The sequence below is a fragment of the Epinephelus lanceolatus genome, chromosome 14 (assembly GCF_041903045.1).
Source record: "Epinephelus lanceolatus isolate andai-2023 chromosome 14, ASM4190304v1, whole genome shotgun sequence".
Classification (NCBI taxonomy): domain Eukaryota; kingdom Metazoa; phylum Chordata; class Actinopteri; order Perciformes; family Serranidae; genus Epinephelus; species Epinephelus lanceolatus.
In genome coordinates this window covers 43,879,364-43,902,954 of record NC_135747.1, presented here as the reverse complement: position 1 = coordinate 43,902,954, position 23,591 = coordinate 43,879,364, and the positions used below count along the sequence as shown (strand labels likewise).

Below are 23,591 nucleotides of genomic sequence, written 5' to 3'. Positions count from 1 at the left end.
CAATACTCTGTAGTCCTGCAGGACCCCCCACAGGACCCCCCACAGGACCCCCCACAGGACCCCCTGAGGGACGGGGTCGCAAGACACAAAACACAAACATGTGACAAGTATTTGAAATCCAAATGGTCAATTTGTGGGTGAAGTGTTCTTTTAACATGTACAAAAGAACAACATCAGAGCATTTATTCAGTTACATTAAATATCTTTATGGACTTCAGGGGCTTTTAAGAAAAATTTTGGGGGCTGGGGCCCCTAAACCCCCCCTCTGCTGCGCCCCAGTGCAGTTGAAACTGATGGACATGGATTTGATGCCACAGAGAGAGAGTGGGGGAGGCTTTAAGTATTTAGAGTTTTTATTTTTGGTCTTTTCATGAGTTTTGTTGATCATAACTAAAAATACAGATGTGTTTAGTTGTTTTGGGGAGACTTGATGAAACTGACAGAAACATGAAGAGAGCATGCAGACTGCAGACAGAAAGGACCCAGCTTGTTATTAGGTTTGAACTCAGGACACTTTCTGCTGCGAGGCAACGGCCCTGACAACTGAACAAACACATCTCTGAAACTGAAACTAAATAAACTCCTGGAGGAGCTGCTGCAGGGTTAATGTAATCATATCTACATGAAACATAAAGCTTTGTGATCCTCACTGCACACCGTATTACATCTTCATTCAGCTCGTGTCTGTGAAGCCACAGTTTAAGGTGCATTCCAGCCGGTCGGTCCTCATCGTGTGAACGCTCTCTAAACAAGTGCTCTGTGACAGACGGGGGACGCAGTGTGAATACTAAACCAGCTCACACAGAAACTCTCAGCTGATCCTGCTCAGCTCGTCTGTCCAGGAACTGCAGGTTGATCGGTTTAGCGGGACAAAGCAGGGTTCTGGTGATCGGCTCGACGATGGTTCCTGCAGGATCCGGCCTCACCTCGTAGTGTTTTATCACCTTTAAATAAGAAAACATTTGTTTAAGTAGAAATACATGAAATCAGGATATTCATTTGTGTGAGTGCACACAGCTCCCATTCCAGGTAATGATTAGTGAGTGCTCGCCAGCTGACTGAATTATAACGGTGGTTTTTGGCCGAGAACACAGACGACTGATTTGTGGTTTGTATCGATCCCACTGCCAAACACAACACAGGAGGAACAGCCGGTGCTCTGTCCTCTGGTTGGATTGTTACTACAGATCAATACTGTTCTCTGAATGTGACTAAAAAATGAAAACAAAGGTCAATGTTGAACCTGCTCTGTTCACAAGGTTGTGATGTTTAAATGTTAGTTTGGCCCTGATACAATGATCTCAAACATTTCCTGGTGTTAAAGTCACACACAGATTTCTTCATCACACAACAGAGGGAGCGTCGGCCCTTTGACATTTGACGTTTTGTTCACAAAGCTGCGTCCAAGAAGAGATGTTTCACCAACCCCGGCGCCAGAATAAATGTTGGCACTGTACGTTTCTGCACACCACAGATATGGAACATTTGTGCTTTATTATGTGGCTTAGTCTTTGAACTTTACATGTCCTAACATTCCACTGAAGCTGTGGTTAACGTGGTTAGACTGAGGCACAAAAACCACGTGGTTATAGTTCGGAAAACATGTTGTTTTGACCTATAATAGCCGCTTTTGGTGGCACAATCCAGGCTGAAAACACAGTGATGTCTGGGTGAAAACACAACTGCTTTTAAAGTCACTGTCCCTGCAGGAAACGCTTTTCATGGCACCATCCTCAGTGCAAACAGGGCGACAATGCACAAAAAAAAAACAATGACATTCTGAAAATACAACAACAGGTCACTAATATTACCCACGTTTGGTGCTAACTAGAATCACCACCCTGTGGTTGTATGACTCCGCCCACCAGTCCACCCTGTGGTTGTATGACTCCTCCCACCAGTCCACCCTGTGGTTGTATGACTCCGCCCACCAGTCCTCCCTGTGGTTGTATGACTCCTCCCACCAGTCCGCCTTGTGGTTGTATGACTCCGCCCACCAGTCCACCCTGTGGTTGTATAACTCCGCCCACCAGTCCACCCTGTGGTTGTATGACTCCGCCCACCAGTCCACCCTGTGGTTGTATGACTCCTCCCACCAGTCCACCCTGTGGTTGTATGACTCCGCCCACCAGTCCACCCTGTGGTTGTATGACTCCGCCCACCAGTCCACCCTGTGGTTGTATGACTCCGCCCACCAGTCCACCCTGTGGTTGTGTGACTCCGCCCACCAGTCCACCCTGTGGTTGTATGACTCCACCCACCAGTCCAGTGTCTCTGACAGTCTCCATCCATGTCAGTGAAAACATGGATGCTTCACACACAGAAGATCTATACAATCAGCACAGTTTCAAGATTAGAGTCACCAATTCAGTATCTGACCAAATGTCTCCCCTTCTGTTCCTGAGATATGACGTTAAAACATGATGATGTCACAGTCAAGCTGACCTTTGACCTTTTGACCTTCATTATTTTATCCTGTTGGACATTTGCGTCAAGTTTTGTCATGGAGTTATGGACAAAAACATGTTTTGTGAGGTCACACTGACCTTTGACCACTGAAATCTTGTCAGTTCATTGTTGAGTCCAAATGGACGTTAGTGCCAAATTTGAGGAAATTCCCTTCAGGTGTTCCTGACATATCGTGTTCACAAGGACGGGGTGTACAGACTTTAGCGGGCGCACGAGGACCTCCGCTGATCACTGCAGTGGTCTGCAACTTTACAAGTATGTGGCTTTGGTGCCACGCCATCCACCATCCACCTGCTCCTGACAGACGCAGCTCATATACCAGGTCACTTTAATAACGCTGATATGATACCTATGAAATGTACGAGTGTAACAGATCTGTGGTTTGCAGAAACGTACGATGATAACATTTTGTTCTGGTCATGAGGAACTGGACTGGCCCGCTCAGACTCCTGACCTTAAAGCCATCCAGCACTTTAAGGAAGAACTGGCCACCAGCCTGTCACCTGATACCAGTGCTGGAGCCTTGTGGTGCTCCTGTGGCCAAATGGGAACAAATCTCTGCAGCCGGGCTCCAACATGTCATGTCTGTGCCCAGAAGAGTGGAGGATGATATGACAGCAGACTGATGCCTGTGGTTCTGGAATGTTCAGCAGTCATATATGGGTGTAATGTTTGGGTCGGTCTGTAGTGTGATTTAAACTATGTGCTGACAGCGGAGCTCCCAAAGGGAATGAAAAAGATTGACCTGAATGATAACCCATGATAACAGGGAAAGTCACTAGCCTGAGTGTCAGACTGAAGCTCGCAGAACCTTCAGTCTGACATGGCTTCCATTGAAGGCGATTTACAAGGGGGAGGGAATTTGATTTTTTCCCTAACCAATCAGTAGAGATCAACGATCACCCAGAATCTGACGTCATTAGTATCCATGCCTCGGGGGTGCCGAAAACAAGCGAGCATTGCCCGTTTAAAATGTCTCTGTCGTCGTGCACGCCCAGCCGCATCGCCGTTAAATCCAGTTCAGCAGCTTCCTTAATTTGGTCCTCCATTAACGCGAGTAGTGGCGAAATACCTCGATAGCATCGTTAATGTGGTCTGTAGGATCTGTAGCGGTCGCCATTGTTGCTATCCTCACCAGTTACCCACCGGCGTACAGCTTGACATCAGCGTGGCGCTGATTGGCTAATCGCTAGACCCCCGGCGTTCATTGGTCCGTCCATCGTTTGGACGAGATAAATCGCAAATTCATTGAAGTCTGCCAGACCAGAGATGCAAGCCTACTCAGTTGAGTGGGCGGGGTCTATGGTCTGGAACCAGGCTAGAAAGTCACAGCAGCAGAGATGAATGAAAACAGCGTCGACAGACACAGTAAATCTGTTCTTACCCTGGACAGGAGGAGATACATCTCCAGCTCAGCCACCCGTCTGCCCAGACACGCCCGGATCCCAAAACCAAACGGTACCGACCCAAATGGGTGCTGCCTGGACTTCTCCTCGGATCCTCGGAGCCAGCGCTGCGGCAGGAAGGCGTGGGGGTTGGGGAAGATGCTCTCGTCATAGGACACGGCGTAGTGGCACAGGTGGAACAGCGTCTGAGAGAGATGACTTCCTGTTATGATGTCATACTGTGGATGTCATTATGTCAGTCAGTCTGTCTGTATGTCTGCACATGTGAGACACAGCTGTACAGCTGAAGGCTTTGTGATTAGGGATGAACTGACGGTATTATCTGGGCTGATAAAAAAAAAAATCATTTGGCTGATGGCCAGTATTGATGTTTTTTTTTTGTGTGTGTTGTTTTTGTTTAGTTTTTGTTGTTATTTGTTCTCCCTTTAGTTCCCAGGAAACAAAGACATTTTATTGTAAAAAATAACTGAACTGTTTTAAAGTCATTCAGTCCTTCATTACAACATCTTTGAATTAGCACAAATTTAATCACACAGATTTATGAAACAACCTTTAATATGACCGTCTTTCATATGAAAAACTTTTTTAGTCATTTTTTCCAGAGTCCAGTTTTTTATATTAAATCATAATTCCCTCTCTAATATCTAATTATTTTGCTGTGATCAACAAATGTCTTCCAGTTCTCCACCTGCTGATTTCAACACAGATATGTTGTTCACAATGTGACATTATTACTGCGTCCTTTTGTCTTGAAAGCGTCTCCTGGGAGAGCTCTGTTTGTCCCAGACATGTTTTCGGGGACAACAGGGACGCTGTCAGTCTTGAGCCCTGCTTTATAGCCTGTGCAAAACTGATGTGACAAAACAGAAGACGTCGGAGCCATCTGTGAACACCATCTTATTTGTGGCAGGCCAACATCAACCAACACTGATGTTCAGCTGCTACGTTTGTGCCTAAATTAGCTTGTGATGAAACGAGGATCCAAAGTTTCTGAACAGTCAGTAATTTTTTTTGTAACCAGTAAACATTTCAGGACTTGTGTCGTTGTGTCTGACGTGTCTCACTTTTTTGGGGAAGAGATGATCTCCAACCACGATCTCATTTTCAACTGTGAGGCGGGCATTTCCTGGAACCACTGGATACAACCTGCAGACCACAGAGCAGAGGGAGGAGTCAACAAGAGTTTCATCTGTTTGTTCAACAAAAGCATAAAAATCTTGTTATGATTTTGTAAAGTCATCAGATAAATGTCCACATTTGGGCCTCAGATCATGTTACAGCCTTTCAGTTACTGTAAGAACCTTCGTCTTGTGCACTCAGGTGTCCTCTCTGTTAATGTAACACGTATATGAACGCCAATGAAAGCCTCTGACCGTAGCGTCTCTCTGATGATGGCCTTCAGGTACGGCATCTGAGCGATGTCATCGCTGTTTGGCACCTTGTCCCCCGGACACACACTGATCACCTCCTGGTATAACTGCTCCTGGATCTCTGGCTCCTTCGCCAAGTTGTACAGAGCCCACGAGATGGTGTTGGAGGTCTGCGACAGAAAGAACACACCGCTACCTTCTGTTCTCTAAGGTACAGCTTCAGTTTTAGTTTGTGTTCACAGAGTAAGTTTTGTGTGTTTGCAAATCAGGCTGTATTTTTGTGGATATGACTTTACACAACACAAATATAGAAAGACATGTTTGTGGTTAGTGAAATATTTGTGGCTCATGGTACATATGTGTAGATTGGGTTACAAATAATTAAGTCCAACTAGTCCATACCCATTGAGTGCACATTTGCCCACGTACAGTTTCACATGGTGTGTGTTTGGGATACAGGTCATAGGAAATCGCAGATTAAATAGTCACCTGAACCCATTAAGAAGAGCAATGTATTCAGTTTTTGTGAATTTGATAGTGCGATTGCTTTACTGAAAGTACAGTAGTACCATTGCCAATAGTGGGATAGTTAGTGGGCTACAACTGTACATTAGTAGTTGAGGCAGCACGTTGAAAGGCAGATAGTTAAAGTGTTTATATATTGTATTGACTTAAAAGTCAGGCACACTGGTAGTTCACATGGGAAAGGTGCAGCTAGCCCTTGTTGCAGCAGCATACCATACCATGACTTAGTCATAACAAACACCAACATTGGTCCACAGGGGGAGCCACAGCCATCGGTCACATTTTAGCCATTTTGAAGCATTTTTCTGTTGTTATAGCGCCACCCAGTTGCCAATTAGAGTTAAATTTCTCCAGTCACCTTGAGGCATCCTGTTCTACATATCTACCAAGTTTAGTAAAAATCCATATGGCGGTTAGGCCTAGATAAGAAATTATCTCCCTAGCGCCCCCATTTTGTTTGATGGGGTCAATAATGGAGGGGTCCCCTCAGATTATGTGTGGTCATATGCCTACAAAGTTGCGTGGTGATGGGTGAAACCCTTGAGATGTTATACACCTTTATGTGATGAGCCACGCCCTCCGCAATATTCATTGCCTTATAGAAGCTCAGTTTTAGTAAGTTTTCCAACTTTTGCCAAGAGGGAACTTTAGATATTGGTCCCTAGATTATGTTCACCCAGTTTCATGCAGATCGCTCAAACTTCCTAGGAAGAGATCCATTTGAAGTGTTTTTCAAAAAATTCAAAATGGCGGAAAATCTATATAAGCGGAGGTTATGGGTTCTTGAGGCAAATGTGTTCCTCATGAGGAGAGGCATCTCTGTGCAAAGTTTCATGTCTCTACGACATACGGGGCATGAGATATGCCCATTCAAAGTTTGACATTTCAATGGGTTGCTATAGCGCCCCCCTTTGGCCAATTGATGTAATATTGCTTCATTGGCATCCTCCCATGACCCTCTACCACTGTGCCAAATTTCACATGGATTGACCAAGTCAGTGAGGAGAAAAACGTGGAACACACACACACACACACACACACACACACACACACGCACACACACACACACACACACTCTGTCTCCACTCACTGTGTCGACTCCTGCAAGCAGGAGTTCGGTCATGCTCCCCAGGATCTCAGTGACCGTCATCTGATCGCTGAGCAGCAGGTGTGTGAGGTACGCTCCCTCCACATTCTGGTCCAGGTGCACCCTCTCCTGGATCTCCTCCATTTTCTTCTGCACCAGATCTTCAGCTGTGAGACACGAGATCATACAGCCTTTACAATCACTCACAGCAGCGCCAACACAGCAGGCTCCTCACTTGTCCACTAGATGGCGAAATAAACACACTGCAGGCAGGGATCATGTTCAGAAGTGGATGGTGGACTTCGGGCCTTAGACAGTCACCAGTGTATAGCAACCTTAAAATGATTTGCTAATGCAGATGAACTGTAGTAAACTTTTGTGACGTTAATCAGTGGCAGAGAACATGAACACAACAAGGCCTCAGACATGAGGTCCAAGGACTGTACCTGGGAAACAGGATGCACAACTGTCAAACTCCTTAAAACATGTTTTAAATGACAGTGACACTGACAGTTTATTAACACACATAAGAAACAAAGTAACTGATTTGATTTGATTTTAGGTGTGACTCTTACTGGGGACAGTAATCACACTTGGACAGTTTACAGTCACAGTGTATCCTGTCAGCAACATCCACCTTCACCTCATGAAGTCAGCTCATATTCTATGTCACTATAGAAATGTTGATAAGATGAAACATATCGGTGGTTTGCATAAAGGCACAATGCCAACATTTTCTCCTGGACTTCAAAAAAAGCTCAGAGCACTCTGAGGGAAAACAGGACGCTGGTCAGAATTCAACTTAAGGCGGTTTATTCCATGTTCAGAGATGACGTCCAAATAAACCCATGTGACTTTGTGGTCCAGACCAAGAACTGAACCCAGAAGCCTCGGGCACCTTTATAACCCTATAATAACAACACTTCGACCCATGCTGACGAACATTTTGGACACGGGTTATTGGCAATGCAGACGGTGAGGTGGATACCTAACTGTAGAGATTGTTGAATATTTGGCGCACTACATTTTTGGCTTTGTATATATGTAGATTTTTAGTACAGGTCCTACACACTGTTTTATAAATTAGACCCCAGATCTCAGTCCAATAGAGCACCTTTGGGATGTGCTGGAACAGGAGATTCTCATCATGGATCAACTGTGTGATGTCATCATGTCAATATGGACCAACATCTCTGAGGAACGTTTCAGCACCTTGTTGAATCTGTGACACCAAGAATTAAAAACGGGGTCCAACCTGGTGTGGGCAAGGTGTACCTAATAAAGTGGTCATGCTTGGATTGTGGTGCTCTTGATTTCCTTTTAACTCAGTTTGATATGATGTATATAAAATGATCTTTCAACCTTGTCACAAACTGTGACGTGCTGACAGGTGAATGTGTGGCCAAACTCTCAGGTGTATTTTTTGTTTTTTGTTTGTTTCAGTTATGGTTTATTTCTGTACAGTATAAAGGAGCAGGCTCAAGAAACTTGCTTGACTTGTAGAATTACATGCAGATAATGTTGGACTCATGCTGTATATTAATGTTTCAGAAAACAGCTTTGCATAAATGAATCTGAACTCATCAGAAACCATCACGGACGACTGTGAACATCATCTGCTACATATCAAATATCAGCAGCCGTCCTTCTGTAACATGCTGCACGCCAGAGTCGCTGGTTGTAATAACTCAAAGATAAAACGTTATTTATAGAATATGCAAAATAAATAAAGATATAAAAAATATACACAATAAATATAATGTTGCTCACCAACTTTGAAGAGATGATCCCAGACCGCCACAAACTTCTTCCAGAAAGGCACGTAGGGCCAGAGGGACTTGGGGAAGAGGACGATGATGGGGGAGAGGCGGAACATTTCCCCCACGGAAAAGATGAACTTCTGGGTTTCCTCGGGCATGACTTCGTTCATGCAGCCCATACGAGTCTCAAACAGCACGGAGCAGATCCCTGCGTTCAAACACACGGCTGTTACACAGAGACTGCTCAGCTCCTGTGGGACACTACAGGTGAGCTGATTAAAACCTGCACAGAGCACATGCACGATGGCCAAAAGTATGTGGACACCTCAACATGGCACCCAGAGGACATTATCATGTTGGAACTGTTGTCAACAGTAAAACATCACTGCAGCATAAAGATTTCTCTTCGCTGAATCTCAGGGGCCAAACCAGGGAAAAAAAAAACTGTCCTAGACCACGTGTACATAAAAGTATGTGAACGAGTGTGTCCACATACTTTGAGCATGTAAAGAATGTGTGTCATCGGTCATGTTAAACAGCCCCTCGCTGTTAAAGCACACAGTCAGTAAACAGACCATCTGAGGAGCTCGCTGGTGTTTAAAGGAACGACGTTTTCAGGAGATAAGATCACTCTCTTGCCAAGACTTAGTGAAGTCATGTCAGTCCATCACATGTCCCACTGGGACTCATGCAGCAACGTTCTTACATTTCTCACTTAATTTCTCTGTTAAGATGAAAAATAAGAGACTCCAGATGTTTGTGTTAGGCCTGTGTTGGTCTGACGTCCAGTGTCAGCTGAGATCAGCTGCAGCGCCCCTGAACAGGATAAGCACTTACTGATACTGAACGAATGAACGACGAATGGTCTCCAGATGCACCGAACGTTGGTAACTGAAGAGTTGGTTCTTTTTCATCTGCTAACATCCACGTCCTCTGACTGCATGTCACCAACTCGGCTTCCTCTCCGAAGCCTTTGTGCTTCACTGTCTCACAGCTTCCCTCGAATCATGGCTATGCCTGGATCACAGGTTGTGGTTCTGCCTGATGCTTCCTGCCACCAGTATTAATAGTCATACTTCTACTATCATTATATAACAAGGTCAGTTATACAGCAGTAACATGTGTAACAAAGTCAAATTATTAAGTATTATAATTACACAATATTAGTTTCAGCTGCTATTACCTGACACGCTCAGGTATGTGGAACGTTCGATACTGTTTCCTCTCCCCTTTTGCTGCTGTACTCCATGGGAGAGGTAAGAGAAGTTGCTCTCATAATAATTTCCTTGTTTTAGTGCTGTTAAGCTGTTTATAAGTTCATTTTTCAGCCAAAACTTATTGTATCATATGCGAACATATTCCTCTGTCACCTAATTTGTGTAGGGCCCCAAGTCATATGGTTGTAATCGATGGAGGATTTGGTTTTTGCTTCTTGCTGTTTGAGGCGTGTCCCACTGGTAGGAGGTCGTGGGGCAGATCCAGAACACGCTTGAGGGATTATATATCTCATCTGGCCTGAGAACACCTTGGGATCCACCCAGAGGAGCTGGAAAGCGTTGCTGAGGAGAGAGATGTCTGGGGTGCTTTGCTCAGCCTGCTGCCCTCGAGACCTGGCCTCCGGATAAGCAGATGAAAGTGGACGGATGTCAGAATTGTCAAGAATAAACAGAGATCGTCTCCAAAGATAGTCAGGGTCTGGGCCTCTTCATATATGATTATTATTGTCACGTACATATACTGTCATATGTTAACAAGCATAGGCAGCGCTCTCTAAACACTTTATAAGGGCAGGTTTATTGTTGTATGCAAACACTGCGGCACGTGCCCAGGGACCGGAGAGGTGCCACTAAGATGGCTGTAAGAAGAAGAACTTTCTGTTAAATAAACTTAACGTAAACACATTTTCCAGAGTGTTCTCCTGGTGTGACAGGAAATTCAAAACTAGAATCACAACCTTAAGGTTTGATGCCTCTGCAAACCCGTCAAACATGGATACTTCACACACATCTTCCCCTCGACAGCACAGATCTGTTGAGTCTTCTGCTCCTGAGTTATGATGCTGACTAAGGGCCAGAAGTGTTTTAAGCAGAACGTTATGATGTCACAGTGAAGTTGACCTTTGACCTTTTGGGTATATACATGTCCTGTCAGACATTTGTGTGAAGCTCTGTTACAACTGGCGAAGTAATTCTTGAGTTACGGCAAAAATGTCTTTTGTCTTTTGATTACAAAATTCTGCATTCAGATCAGTAACCTCAGTAAAAGTGATACCACGCTGTAAATATGCTGTAAATATACTGTTAGTGGTAAATGCTCTGCGCCTCCTGTGTCCTACTAACCCTGTTCTAATGGGGCTTAACAATGCTGATTAAAGGTCATACAATGCACCTGAACCTACCTTGTTATTATCTAATCAGCTGTCAAGGACAACTGTGTCAAAGTCAACAATCACAGACTGCCCTACAAACAGCTGACTGACTCTCTGCTCCGCCCACATGCTGTAAAGAGATCAATGTGTTGTTGCAGTCATCACAAAGCGCTCGGACTTCAGGTTGAGGCAAGTTTGTGACACTGATCTTACTCACAGAGTGAGGTCATGCAGACGGCAGGAAAGAGTCCAGGACATTTCTGTCCATCTGTGAACTACTTGAGATCTCAGTGGAAAATATTTAACGTTTTACTGCCCCACAGTGATTTGACCAGCCTCATTTCTTCCTGAAGGGCTGAGGTTTGACCCAGAACCACTTGCTTCTGCAGAAGTGTTCTTTGTAAAGCTCCTTCTACACTGTCTGTTCACAGCTGGAACATCTGCCGCCTCGCTGTTCTGTATTTATTTTATTTATTTATTTATTTATTTATTTAACCTTTATTTAACCAGGTGTTAAATCAGTTCCACTGAGATTAAAAATCTCTTTTGTGAGGGAGACCTGGCCAAGACAGGCAGCAACAATAAACAATAAAAGCAGTTCCAGACCAACAAAAACAACAATACAGGGAATTAAACATAAAAACAATCTCAAGAATACACATCATCAAGCACGATGCATCAAAACACTGACACTGTAAAGATTCAGACTCTGTTTCTTTCATTTTAGATTTAAAAGCAGTCAAAGTAATAAGATTATCAAGTTTTAACACATTCTGCAGTGTGTTCCATGACGAAGGAGCAGAATGCTTAAAAGCCCTTTTACCATGATCAGTGCGTGCAAATGGCACATTAAGCAGGAAGAGGTCTTGAGAACGCAAAGAGTACTGCCCCACTTTCTGCACAATAGATATACACAGATAATGTGGGAGCAGACCAAGAATAGCCTTATAAATGAACATGTACCAATGGCACATCCTACGCAGGGCCAGCGCACACCATCCTACCCTAGAGTACAACTCACAGTGGTGAGTGAGGGGTTTGCAGTTTGTAATGAACCTCAAGGAGGCAGGGTAGGCTGCATCAACCTGCTGAAGACATTGTGCAGAGGCATGCATATATAACAGATCACCATAGTCCAGTACAGGTAAAAAGGTGGCAGCAACAAGACGCTTTTTCACATGAAAAGAAAAACACATCTTATTGCGAAAATAAAACCCCAACTTTAACCTCAGCTTCTTCACCAAGCACATCACATGTGACTTAAAAGTGAGCGAGTCATCGATCAAGATGCCCAGGTATTTATATCAATTTACAACCTCTATGATGTTACCATCAAGAGTGACCACTGAAGGAACATTTAGTGGCCCATTTCTGGCATTGCTGAACAGCATGAGTTTCCACTTGTCTGCGTTGAGAACAAGTTTCAGCTCAAGTAAGGTATGTTGAACCACATTAGAAACATTTTGCAAAGATTCAATGGCCTGTACAAGAGTTGACGCACAACAATAAATCACTGTGTCATCAGCATAAAAAAGAAAATTTGCACCTGGTTCTGACACACTTTGACCCAGATTATTTATATAAATAGTAAATAAAAGTGGACCTAATACAGAGCCCTGTGGTACACCCTTGGAAACAGTTACAGTATCTGAGCGTAGATCTTCACTCTTAATGCACTGGGATCTGTCACTAAGATAATTGGAGAACCAAGCAACTGCTTGTTCAGAAAGTCCCGAGTTGAGCAGTCTGAGTTTTAAAACACTGTGATCAACAGTATCAAAAGCTTTAGACAAGTCCAAGAAAAGTGATGCACAATGTTGCTTCTTATCAAGTGCAACGGGTATTGTATAAAGGTACAGTCATGCAATGGGCTGACAGAGTTGTCTCGCCTCCAGGCCGGAGGTAGTAACAGCGTCGAAACGATGTGTGGACCTAGTTTAAACAAAGTAGGAAGCAAGTGTATTGGAATGTTTGTGTTGCTTGGCAACAGTCCAGTCCCAGTCTCCATGCTGTACTCCTTGTGTTGGCAGAGTCAAATAAATCATTAAACAGACAAACAAATCAGAAGCTGTTGTCACTTTCACCGTTGATAGATGGCACTTGTAGAACTGCTGGATCAAATACCACACAGGAAGTCGTGCTGTCGGACTGAGTGTCAGCACGGCTGTGATTTGAACAAAGGTATGAGGTCAGAGGCCGAGTGCTGGAAATAAACTGTACCGTTCATGTGCACAGTTTGCTTCTTATGGCCTGTGTTTTTGGGAATTGACTTTTAATAAGAACGAACAACCCTATTTTTGTGAAGATTGACAGGAATTTAAAAAAGCCAACTGTAGAACATGTTGAGCCTGAAATATCTTCCATGTCAGTGAGAGCACTTCCTGTGAGAAACCTTTAAGCAGAAACTGCTCAGTGACATGTTTTTGTGACCTGCAGTGACCTCTGATCAAGATGTTTTTAACTATCTGTAAAAGCTGAGTTCATTAGTTTGACCTCTGCTGACCTTCAAAAGCAAATTTGTAGAGTTCTTCCGTCAGGTTGTTGACCATCACTCCGCCGCCGCTGGTCTCCCTCAGCCAGGCCAGTCTGGCGATGAAGTCTGTCACCACATTGTTGATGGTGTTGGAGTAGGACGAGACGTGTTTGGGTTTCAACATCCGAGGGTTCAGGATGCTGCGGATGCGCTGCCAGTTGGCCCCCATTCTACAAATGAGGACAAAGAAAAAGAAGATAAAGCTGTGTAACATCTGCACAAGTCAAACTGGAACAATCCTTATCAAGATACAAAAGGTTCTATATGTTTACATGTTTTTTTATTGGCAGTGGGTGAACAGGTTGTGACGTAACTAAAAAACTGAGACCTGCCACGTCTTTGTCAGCTGCCTGTATCAGCCTTCAGACTGATTTCTTTATAAAGGACTTGAATTTTCTGGTAAAATCCAAAGGATGTGATGTCATGCACGTTCCAAAGTGTCTCGCCTCTTTTCAGCTCTGCTAACAGTGAGCAACATTTTACTGGAAGCTTGCAAACTTTGAAATGATACCAGTTTAAATTGGAAATGATTACATTTGACTAAAGGGACCACAGAGTGCTGCCGAGATGATGTTTCCCTGTCGGCCGATGTGGACGTTAGCATCGCCCTGGTTCCCTCGTCAGAAAGCCAGTGGGATTTTTCCATTGAGTTTTAGATTATTGCCATCCTGTTTGTCAGAGTTCTCCAACTCCAAAACCTGACAAAGCCTATTTAACTTTGTTTCACCTGTTAGGATGAGTCAGGTGATATTTGCTGATATTTTTAATCTCATCAGCAAATTCCATAGAAAGACAAAAACCAACCGATTCTACTGACAGGTATTTTTTTTGTGTATTCATCCACTTGTCCGTCAGTGTGCTCCGTTACTGTCCAAAAACCAGACATGGGGGAAAGTCACACATATGCAAGTCTCAAGTAAGTCCCAAGTTAGTTGTGGTGAGAATCAAGCAAGTCAAGTCCCTGCTATAAGTCAAGCAAGTCAAGTCGAGTCGTTGCTCAGGTCAAGCAAGTCACAAGTCAAGTCATATGTCACATACAGCAAACATCTCCTCACGATCCACTCGCTACGTGTCCTCTGAATATGCTGTGAAAAAGTCCGGTCTCTGTAGGCAGCCCAGGCTCCGCACATGGCAACAACAACATTTGGGTCCAGGCTGCACCAACCAGCCAGCGCCAGACCAGCCAAAGCAAGCACACAGGGCTACATCAGGTCTACTGCTCTACTATTAAAGCAGCAGACCCTGGTTGTGGGTTGAACGGGGGTCACAGACAGGAATACGGCAGAGCACTATGGCCACCGCAAGATAACGTGGTTTACCAGCGACCAAGAAGCCCGGCTACAGGTCCAGTAATTTCCTCTTGGTTGGTGTCATGCTCCACAATGACTTAGCACCCAGCCCACTGTGGGTCTATTAGGGAATGTACTAAAATATACCAACCAGGCTGCATGATGTGTGTGGTTTATGCACTGATGAGGGACTGTCCCCCCCCCCCTGTAGCCACAAATATTTTTCCTTGAACTTTTCGAAGTGACTGGTGGAAAATGTATGACCCTTCACGATCTAATTTAAAAAAAATCACTTCACTTCAATTCTCTACCACAAAAAGGCTGTGCGGCGTGATGACGTTCTGTAGTTAGCAACCGCCTTTTTTTTAAGATACATAACAGCTTCAAAATTCACAGTGGGTTATTTATGGACGTATTTTCTGTCCTACGTTATGGGTGAAAGGTGGGTGCACCTTTTTTTTTGCTGGTTTCCTGTGTTTCTTCTCTTTGTTTGTGTTTGTTTGCTAATCATTTTTTCTGCCTTTCTTTACTTCTAAAGTAGTTTTTGTTATTTTTAGACTTTATGTACACCGTAAAATAAATCCACAACTTTTCTTTAACACCCATCTCCACTGTCCTTTTCCTTTTTCCTCGTGTTCATTTTTATCGTTACTTTGAAAGATTGTGATCACAGCGTTTTGGACACAAAGTGGATGTAAAGTTAGAGGATGACTCACTCAGTCAGGGGGCCGTGGGCCTTGTTCCTGAGCTCTCTGTAGCCCCTCCAGTGGGGCATGTCTGTCCGGACCGGGAGTCTCCCCTCCTGCCTCAGCACCTGCTCTATCAGCTCGGCGCTGGCCACGTTCACCACGACCAAAGGGCCGTATTTTGACTTCCACAGAGGGCCGTACATCCTGCTGTGCTCGATCTGTGAGCAAAGAGTTATCAGAGTTATGAGATGTTCAACGTACTAACATAACTCAAAGGGACGGTTTGCCCCAAATTAAAAATACATACCATAAAAAGCCCAAATAAACAAATAAAGGCCTGTCTCCATTAGAGGCCTGCCTCTATTAGAGGCCTGTCTCCATTAGAGGCCTGTCTCTATTAGAGGCCTGTCTCCATTAGAAGCCTGTCTCCATTAGAGGCCTGCCTCTATTAGAGGCCTGTCTCCATTAGAGGCCTGTCTCTATTAGAGGCCTGTCTCCATTAGAGGCCTGTCTCTATTAGGGGCCTGTCTCCATTAGAGGCCTGTCTCCATTAGAAGCCTGTCTCTATTAGAGGCCTGTCTCTAATAGAGGCCTGTCTCCATTGGAGGCTTGTCTCTATTAAAGGCCTGTCTCCATTGGGGGCCTGTCTCTATTAGAGGCCTGTCTCCATTGAAGGCCTGTCTCTATTAAAGGCCTGTCTCCATTGGAGGCCTGTCTCTATTAGAGGCCTGTCTCCATTGAAGGCCTGTCTCTATTAGAGGCCTGTCTCCATTGGAGGCCTGTCTCCATTAGAGGCCTGTCTCTGTTAGAGGCCTGTCTCCATTAGAGGCCTGTCTCTATTAGAGGCCTGTCTCCATTAGAGGCCTGTCTCCATTAGAAGCCTGTCTCTATTAGAGGCCTGCCTCTATTAGAGGCCTGTCTCCATTAGAGGCCTGTCTCCATTAGAGGCCTGTCTCCATTAGCGGCCTGTCTCCATTAGAGGCCTGTCTCTGTTAGAGGCCTGTCTCAATTCAATTCAATTCAATTCAAAGAACTTTATTTTTCGGTTAGGAACTTCATCTGTGAAGAGTGACAGTGCATATTAAACAAAATAAATACAAATTAATTAATACATTAAAGGCCTGTCTCCATTAGAAGCCTGTCTCTATTAGAGGCCCGTCTCTGTTAGAGGCCTGTCTCTATTAGAGGCCTGTCTCAATTCAATTTAATTCAATTCAGTTCAATTCAAAGAACTTTATTTTTCGGTTAGGAACTTCATCTGTGAAGAGTGACAGTGCATATAAACAAAATAAATACAAATTAATTAATACATTAAAGGCCTGTCTCTATTAGAGGCCTGTCTCTATTAGAGGCCTGTCTCCATTAGAGGCCTGTCTCTATTAGAGGCCTGTCTCCATTGAAGGCCTGTCTCTATTGGAGGCCTGTCTCCATTAGAAGCCTGTCTCTGTTAGAGGCCTGTCTCTATTAGAGGCCTGTCTCTATTAGAGGCCTGCCTCTATTAGAGGCCTGTCTCCATTAGAGACCTGTCTCCATTAGCGGCCTGTCTCCATTAGAGGCCTGTCTCTGTTAGAGGCCTGTCTCAATTCAATTCAATTCAAAGAACTTTATTTTCCGGTTAGGAACTTCATCTGTGAAGAGTGACAGTGCATATAAACAAAATAAATACAAATTAATTAATACATTAAAGGCCTGTCTCTATTAGAGGCCTGTCTCCATTAGAGGCCTGTCTCCATTAGAGGCCTGTCTCCATTAGAGGCCTGTGTCTATTAGAGGCCTGTCTCCATTAAAGGCCCTTCTCTATTAGAGGCCTGTCTCCATTAAAGGCCTGTCTCTATTAGGGGCCTGTCTCTATTAGAGGCCTGGTCTGGTTTCCAAGTAGTTAATTTTTCTTTGGATGTATAAAACCAGGTTGGTAACTACCCACTTGAGCTAACATTAGTTAGCTGCTCTAACTGCACATACAGATATAAATGTTTAAACTTTTGTCAACGTGGAGATGGTACACATCGTTAGTTTATTTTATTTTATTAAAACCATGAGCACCAGTTATGAATATTGTTTTAACAGGATAAAGTGGTGCAGTGTCAGTATGGTGGGTGCTGTAAAACAAGTCTCATAACATAACATATAACTGATATGTTATTTGAAGCCACATTTTTATACAAGTAATATTTATACTGGTTCAAATAAGCAATTTGATTGTATATCTGGATCTTTGCTGAGCAACAGTTTTGTGTGAAACAAATTAAAGTCCTGTGGAGCCAATAACAGCCCCGGCTACTGACTGAAGTTTTATGGTATTTTTCCTCGCAGCTAAAGTGCTGTTTATCAGCCTAGATCAGAACTGGCCCACCAAAGGGTCCAACCACTGGATGAACCTGCACATCTAACAGTGATGCACATGTGGAGGCTGAGAGGAGCCAGGTCAAACACTGAGAAGCTGTCTGTGTTCATTCTTCAGAGGCTTCAGCCCTAAACCTAAACTAGATTATAATTCATTTGAAAGCCTCGTTCTTAGTCTTTTACATCCGACCTGGAAAACCTCGCAGCCACTTTTATTTGTTATAGTGTACCGTGCTCCTGGCCCGTATTCTGAATTTGTATCTGAATTCTCAGAGTTTTTATCCAGTTTAGTTCTTAAATCAGATAAAGTTATTATTGTAGGCGATTTTAACATTCATGTCGACGTTGATAATGACTCCCTGGCTACCGCGTTTATCTCATTAATAGACTCCATTGGCTTCAGTCAGGGTGTACATGAACCCACTCACTGTTTTAACCATACCCTCGATCTAGTTCTGACATATGGAATTGAAATTGATAACCTAACAGTCTTTCCACAGAATCCCTCGCTATCAGATCATTATCTGATTACTTTTGATTTCTTTTTACCCGATTACACGCCACTCAGCAACAGTTACTATACTAGATGTTTATCAGATTGTGCTGTCGCAAAATTTAAGGAAAAGATTACTCCATCATTAAATTCAATACCAAGTCCCTCAGTAACAGAGGTTTCATGTACCGACTTTGATCATTTTGTTGATAGCGCTGTAGGCTCGCTGCGAACAACACTCGACTCTGTAGCTCCTCTTAAAAAGAAGTTAACAAAGCAAAGAAAGTTTGCTCCTTGGTATAACTCTCAAACCCGTAAGTTAAAACAAATATCGCAAAAATTTGAAAGGAATTGGCGATTGACCAAACTGGAAGAATCTCGTTTAATCTGGACAGACAGTCTCAAAACTTATAAGAGGGGCCTCCGCAATGCCAGAGCAAACTATTACTCAGCATTAATAGAAGAAAACAAGAACAACCCCAGGTTTCTTTTCAGCACTGTAGCCAGGCTGACTGAGAGTCAAAGCTCTATTGAGCCTTGTATTCCTTTAGCCCTTAGCAGTAATGATTTTATGAGCTTTTTTAATGACAAAATTCTAACTATTAGAGGCAAAATTCATGACCTCCTGTCCTCAGATAGTACCTATCTAACCTCAAACACAGCTGTAAGACCTAATATATATTTAGATTGCTTCTCCCCAATTTCTCTTCAAGAATTGACAGCAGTGATTTCTTCATCTAAATCATCAACGTGTCTCTTAGACCCCATCCCAACTAGGCTACTTAAGGAGGTCTTTCCTTTAGTTAACACTCATATATTAGATATGATCAATATATCCTTATTAACAGGCTATGTACCACAGTCTTTTAAGGTAGCTGTAATTAAACCTCTCCTAAAAAAGCCCACCCTGGATCCAGAGGTGTTAGCCAACTATAGACCAATATCTAATCTTCCCTTTATGTCAAAGATCCTTGAGAAAGTAGTCGCAGACCAGCTGTGTGATTTTCTCCATGATAATAATTTATTTGAGGAATTTCAGTCAGGATTTAGAGTGCATCATAGCACTGAGACAGCACTAGTTAAAATTACAAATGACCTTCTGATTGCTTCAGACAAAGGACTTGTCTCTGTACTTGTTTTATTAGATCTTAGTGCGGCGTTTGACACAATTGACCATCAAATTCTACTGCAGAGACTGGATCACTTAATTGGCCTAAAAGGTTCTGCACTAAGCTGGTTTAAATCTTATTTATCTGATCGTTTTCAGTTTGTTGACGTTCGTAATGAATCATCCTTACGTACCAAAGTTTGTTTTGGAGTTCCGCAAGGTTCTGTGCTCGGACCAATCCTATTTACTCTATATATGCTTCCTTTAGGTAACATCATTAGAAATTACTCTATAAATTTCCATTGTTATGCGGATGATACTCAGTTGTATTTATCGGTGAAGCCAGAAGAAAGTAATCAATTAACTAAACTCCATAACTGCCTTAAAGACATAAAAACTTGGATGAGCACCAATTTCCTGATGTTAAATTCAGACAAAACTGAAGTTATTGTTCTTGGCCCCAAACAACTCAGAGACTCTTTATCTGATGACATAGTTTCTCTAGATGGCATTGCTCTGGCCTCTAGCACTACCGTAAGAAACCTCGGAGTAATATTTGATCAAGATTTGTCTTTTAATTCTCATTTAAAACAAACCTCACGGACTGCATTTTTTCATCTGCGTAATATTGCGAAAATTAGGCCTATCCTGACCCGAAAAGATGCAGAAAAATTGGTCCACGCTTTTGTTACCTCAAGGCTGGATTACTGTAACTCTCTATTATCAGGTAGCTCTAGTAAGTCCTTAAAAACTCTCCAGCTAATTCAGAATGCAGCAGCACGTGTACTAACAGGAACTAAGAAACGTGATCATATTTCTCCTGTTTTAGCTTCTCTGCACTGGCTCCCTGTAAAATCCAGAATTGAATTTAAAATCCTACTGTTAACTTATAAAGCTCTAAATGGTCAAGCTCCATCATATCTTAGAGAGCTCATAGTGCCATATTATCCCACCAGAACACTGCGCTCTGAGAACGCAGGGTTACTCGTGGTCCCTAAAGTCTCCAAAAGCAGATCAGGAGCCAGAGCCTTCAGCTATCAGGCTCCTCTCCTGTGGAATCATCTTCCTGTTACGGTCCGGGAGGCAGACACCGTCTCCACATTTAAGACTAGACTTAAGACTTTCCTCTTTGATAAAGCTTATAGTTAGGGCTGGCTCAGGCTTGCCCTGTACCAGCCCCTAGTTAGGCTGACTTAGGCCTAGTCTGCCGGAGGACCCCCCTATAATACACCGGGCACCTTCTCTCCTTCTCTCTCTCTCTCTCGTATTCTATTACTGCATCTTGCTAACTCGGCCATTCTGGATGTCACTAACTCGGCTTCTTCTCCGGAGCCTTTGTGCTCCACTGTCTCTCAGATTAACTCATATCACAGCGGTGCCTGGACAGCGTGACGTGTGTGGTTGTGCTGCTGCCGTGGTCCTGCCAGATGCCTCCTGCTGCTGCTGCCATCATTAGTCATTAGTCATACTTCTACTGTTATTATACACATATGACTATTGTCACACATGTATACTGCCAGATATTAATACATACTTTCAACATATTGTACCACAGTAGCCAGAACTATAACTATAATATTATTACTTTCAATAATGTTGTTGTAAGCTACTGTCATTACCTGCATCTCTCTCTCTCTCTCTCTCTCTGTCTCTGTCTCTCTCTCTCTCTGTCTCATTGTGTCATATGGATTACTGTTAATTTATTATGTTGATCTGTTCTGTACGACATCTATTGCACGTCTGTCCGTCCTGGAAGAGGGATCCCTCCTCAGTTGCTCTTCCTGAGGTTTCTACCATTTTTCCCTGTTAAAGGGGTTTTTTTTTGGGGAGTTTTTCCTGATCAGCTGTGAGGGTCTTAAGGACAGAGGGATGTCGTATGCTGTAAAGCCCTGTGAGGCAAATTGTGATTTGTGATATTGGGCTTTATAAATAAAATTGATTGAATGATTGATTGGTTTTTCACCCCGACCAGAACAGAGCTCAGCTCAACACAGCTTTCTCTCACTTTAGTTTGGTGACGTCAGGATCACGACACAGCAGTGGAAATGTACAGACTAACGCACATGTAATGACTGTGAGCAGCAGACTGTGGAAATATTGTTGAGATTGCATTTATTCTTCTGAAGACGTCACAGGCTGTTTGTCATCTGTTTGTAAATGGATTAGTGTTTTTAAAAATGTACTTCTTTGTTGTTATTTTTAGGACACTATGCAGTGATTTACTGCTCCGGTCCACCTGCAATCAGATCAAATCTGACACCTCTGGTCGAGACAGTTCTGGTGTGAGCTGCAGAGTGTTGAGATATGGGCCGTAGAGATGTCTGACTTCTCTCCAGTATAACAGAACTAGATGACACTCAGCTTGTGGAGCTCAAACCCACAGACCTTGCTGCTGCAGTTTCACACAGAAACTATTTTCTTTCTACTGAACTCCAACTGCTAACGTGTCACTGTGCAGAAGGAAATAATGTGATCATCTGAACTTTCTCAACATACCATCTTACATAACCTTCAGTTAGTGTTGTCGCAATACTTTGATGCTGTATTATCACAAGGTGGCACACAACAGCACAGGGCATGTTTTTATGTCACCTGATGCTGGAAAATGTCCCTTTGTACCTGAATGCATCACACAAGTGCCCCTTTTAATAAAAAATAAAGTGTATTATGAAACTATTTTGATTATGAATCAAACATTTAATAAAATTCAACATACTTTAATCATGGTTGCTGTGATACCCTTCACTGCAGCTCGCTTGGAAACAACTTATTATCTTTTATATTTTATTTTCAGATCTTTGTATTTTGTGCTTCACTTTCTCTTTACTGGTTCTTTTCTGCATGTTTTGGGGGTTTGTTGTGTTATTTCTCTTTTTCCACTGCACAGCACTGAGGTCAGCTCTGGCTCTCTTTAACCCTGCTTTAGCCTACATTTGACCTGATCTGAACTCAGACAAATCAAACTGATACGGTAACGATGCAAAAACATATTTGGTGACTGGCTGCTAAAATTCAAAGAGGCCAAAATGTCAAAGCTTATTTGTCCCATTTTATCTGACTTCACCTGCAGTGACTTGTCAACAACAACAACAACAGCAGCACAGCCCCCTCCTCTCTCCTCCTGATCCCACTCGCCTGCATCTGTTGCGTCGTTTGGAAATAGCCTTTAACAAAGAGCCAGTTGAGGGTGGTCAGGAGACTCGGGCCGCCTAAATCATCCATAGTCTTCAGTCTGTCAGCCATCACGGTGGAGGAGGAGGTGGATGCGTCTCGGCGGTGGATGTCTCCATGTATCCTTAGACTCAGCCCGGCTGTGACTCTGTGAATCCCGTCATGATGCCGTCGGTTCAGTCTCAGTCCGGTCAGCAGCGTGTTTCGGAACATGTTACCGGCGCAGTCTGTGTGCAGGAGCCGAGAGAAGCGCGTCAGCTCCGGGCTGCGTCAGTGTGCGCTGTGCGGAGCCGCAGGGTGGAAATAATGGCTCTTTGTTTGCAGTGGCACCGCGAGGCATACAGATCCAGCCTCTGAGAACAAGTGTGGACTTTGATAACAGATCATCAACTGCAGCAGAACAAAGGTGAACTTATAACACGCTCACCTGTTGATCATACATGTTAGTAATGTGGGAGAATCACTTCCGCGCAGGTACAGCACCGTATCTGTGACATTTCAATCAGAATAAACTTTATAATAAACTCTGAGCTCCTACTGCAGCACAGACAGGACAGCTGCTGAGGCAGGGTACAGTGAGGAGGAGGAAGACAACACGAACTGCCCGGATCATAACTAACTTGTTAAAGTATGAATATCCTAGAAACCACGTGTCTGTAACACACACATCACACCACAGCGTCTGAGTGAGCAGTAACACCTTTGTTCTGCATCAATGGGGCTCGAACCCTCAACCTCAGGCACGTCATCATCTTGTTCAGATACCTGTCAGCCAGGGGCATAAATATAGACAGTGCAGGCAGTGTGATTGCACCGGGGCCCCTGGGGTGGAGGGGCCGGTAGAGAGAGTGGGCCCTTGCCACCTTTACATTTCCCTGTGTTCACAGATAAATGGTAAAAAAAAAAAAAGTGTAATTTGTTATTTTAATTTGCTGTATGTATCCAGACAAACACATCTGTTTTTTTTATTCTTTTAAATA

The 23,591-nt window shown here is 43.5% G+C and overlaps 1 protein-coding gene across 1 annotated transcript; it reads right to left on the bottom strand.

Annotated features, from left to right (window-relative positions):
* Positions 1–335: 335 nt before the first annotated feature.
* Positions 336–23,224, bottom strand: cyp27a3 (cytochrome P450 family 27 subfamily A member 3). The gene is made up of 9 exons (XM_033617825.2): positions 22,576–23,224; positions 15,524–15,714; positions 13,489–13,688; positions 8,628–8,825; positions 6,861–7,024; positions 5,249–5,415; positions 4,940–5,021; positions 3,854–4,060; positions 336–944 (listed from the first exon to the last, which is right to left on the bottom strand). Exons 1-9 carry the CDS (start codon positions 22,822–22,824, stop codon positions 798–800), a joined length of 1,605 nt encoding a protein of 534 aa, XP_033473716.1. The 5' UTR covers positions 22,825–23,224; the 3' UTR covers positions 336–797.
* Positions 23,225–23,591: the final 367 nt, after the last annotated feature.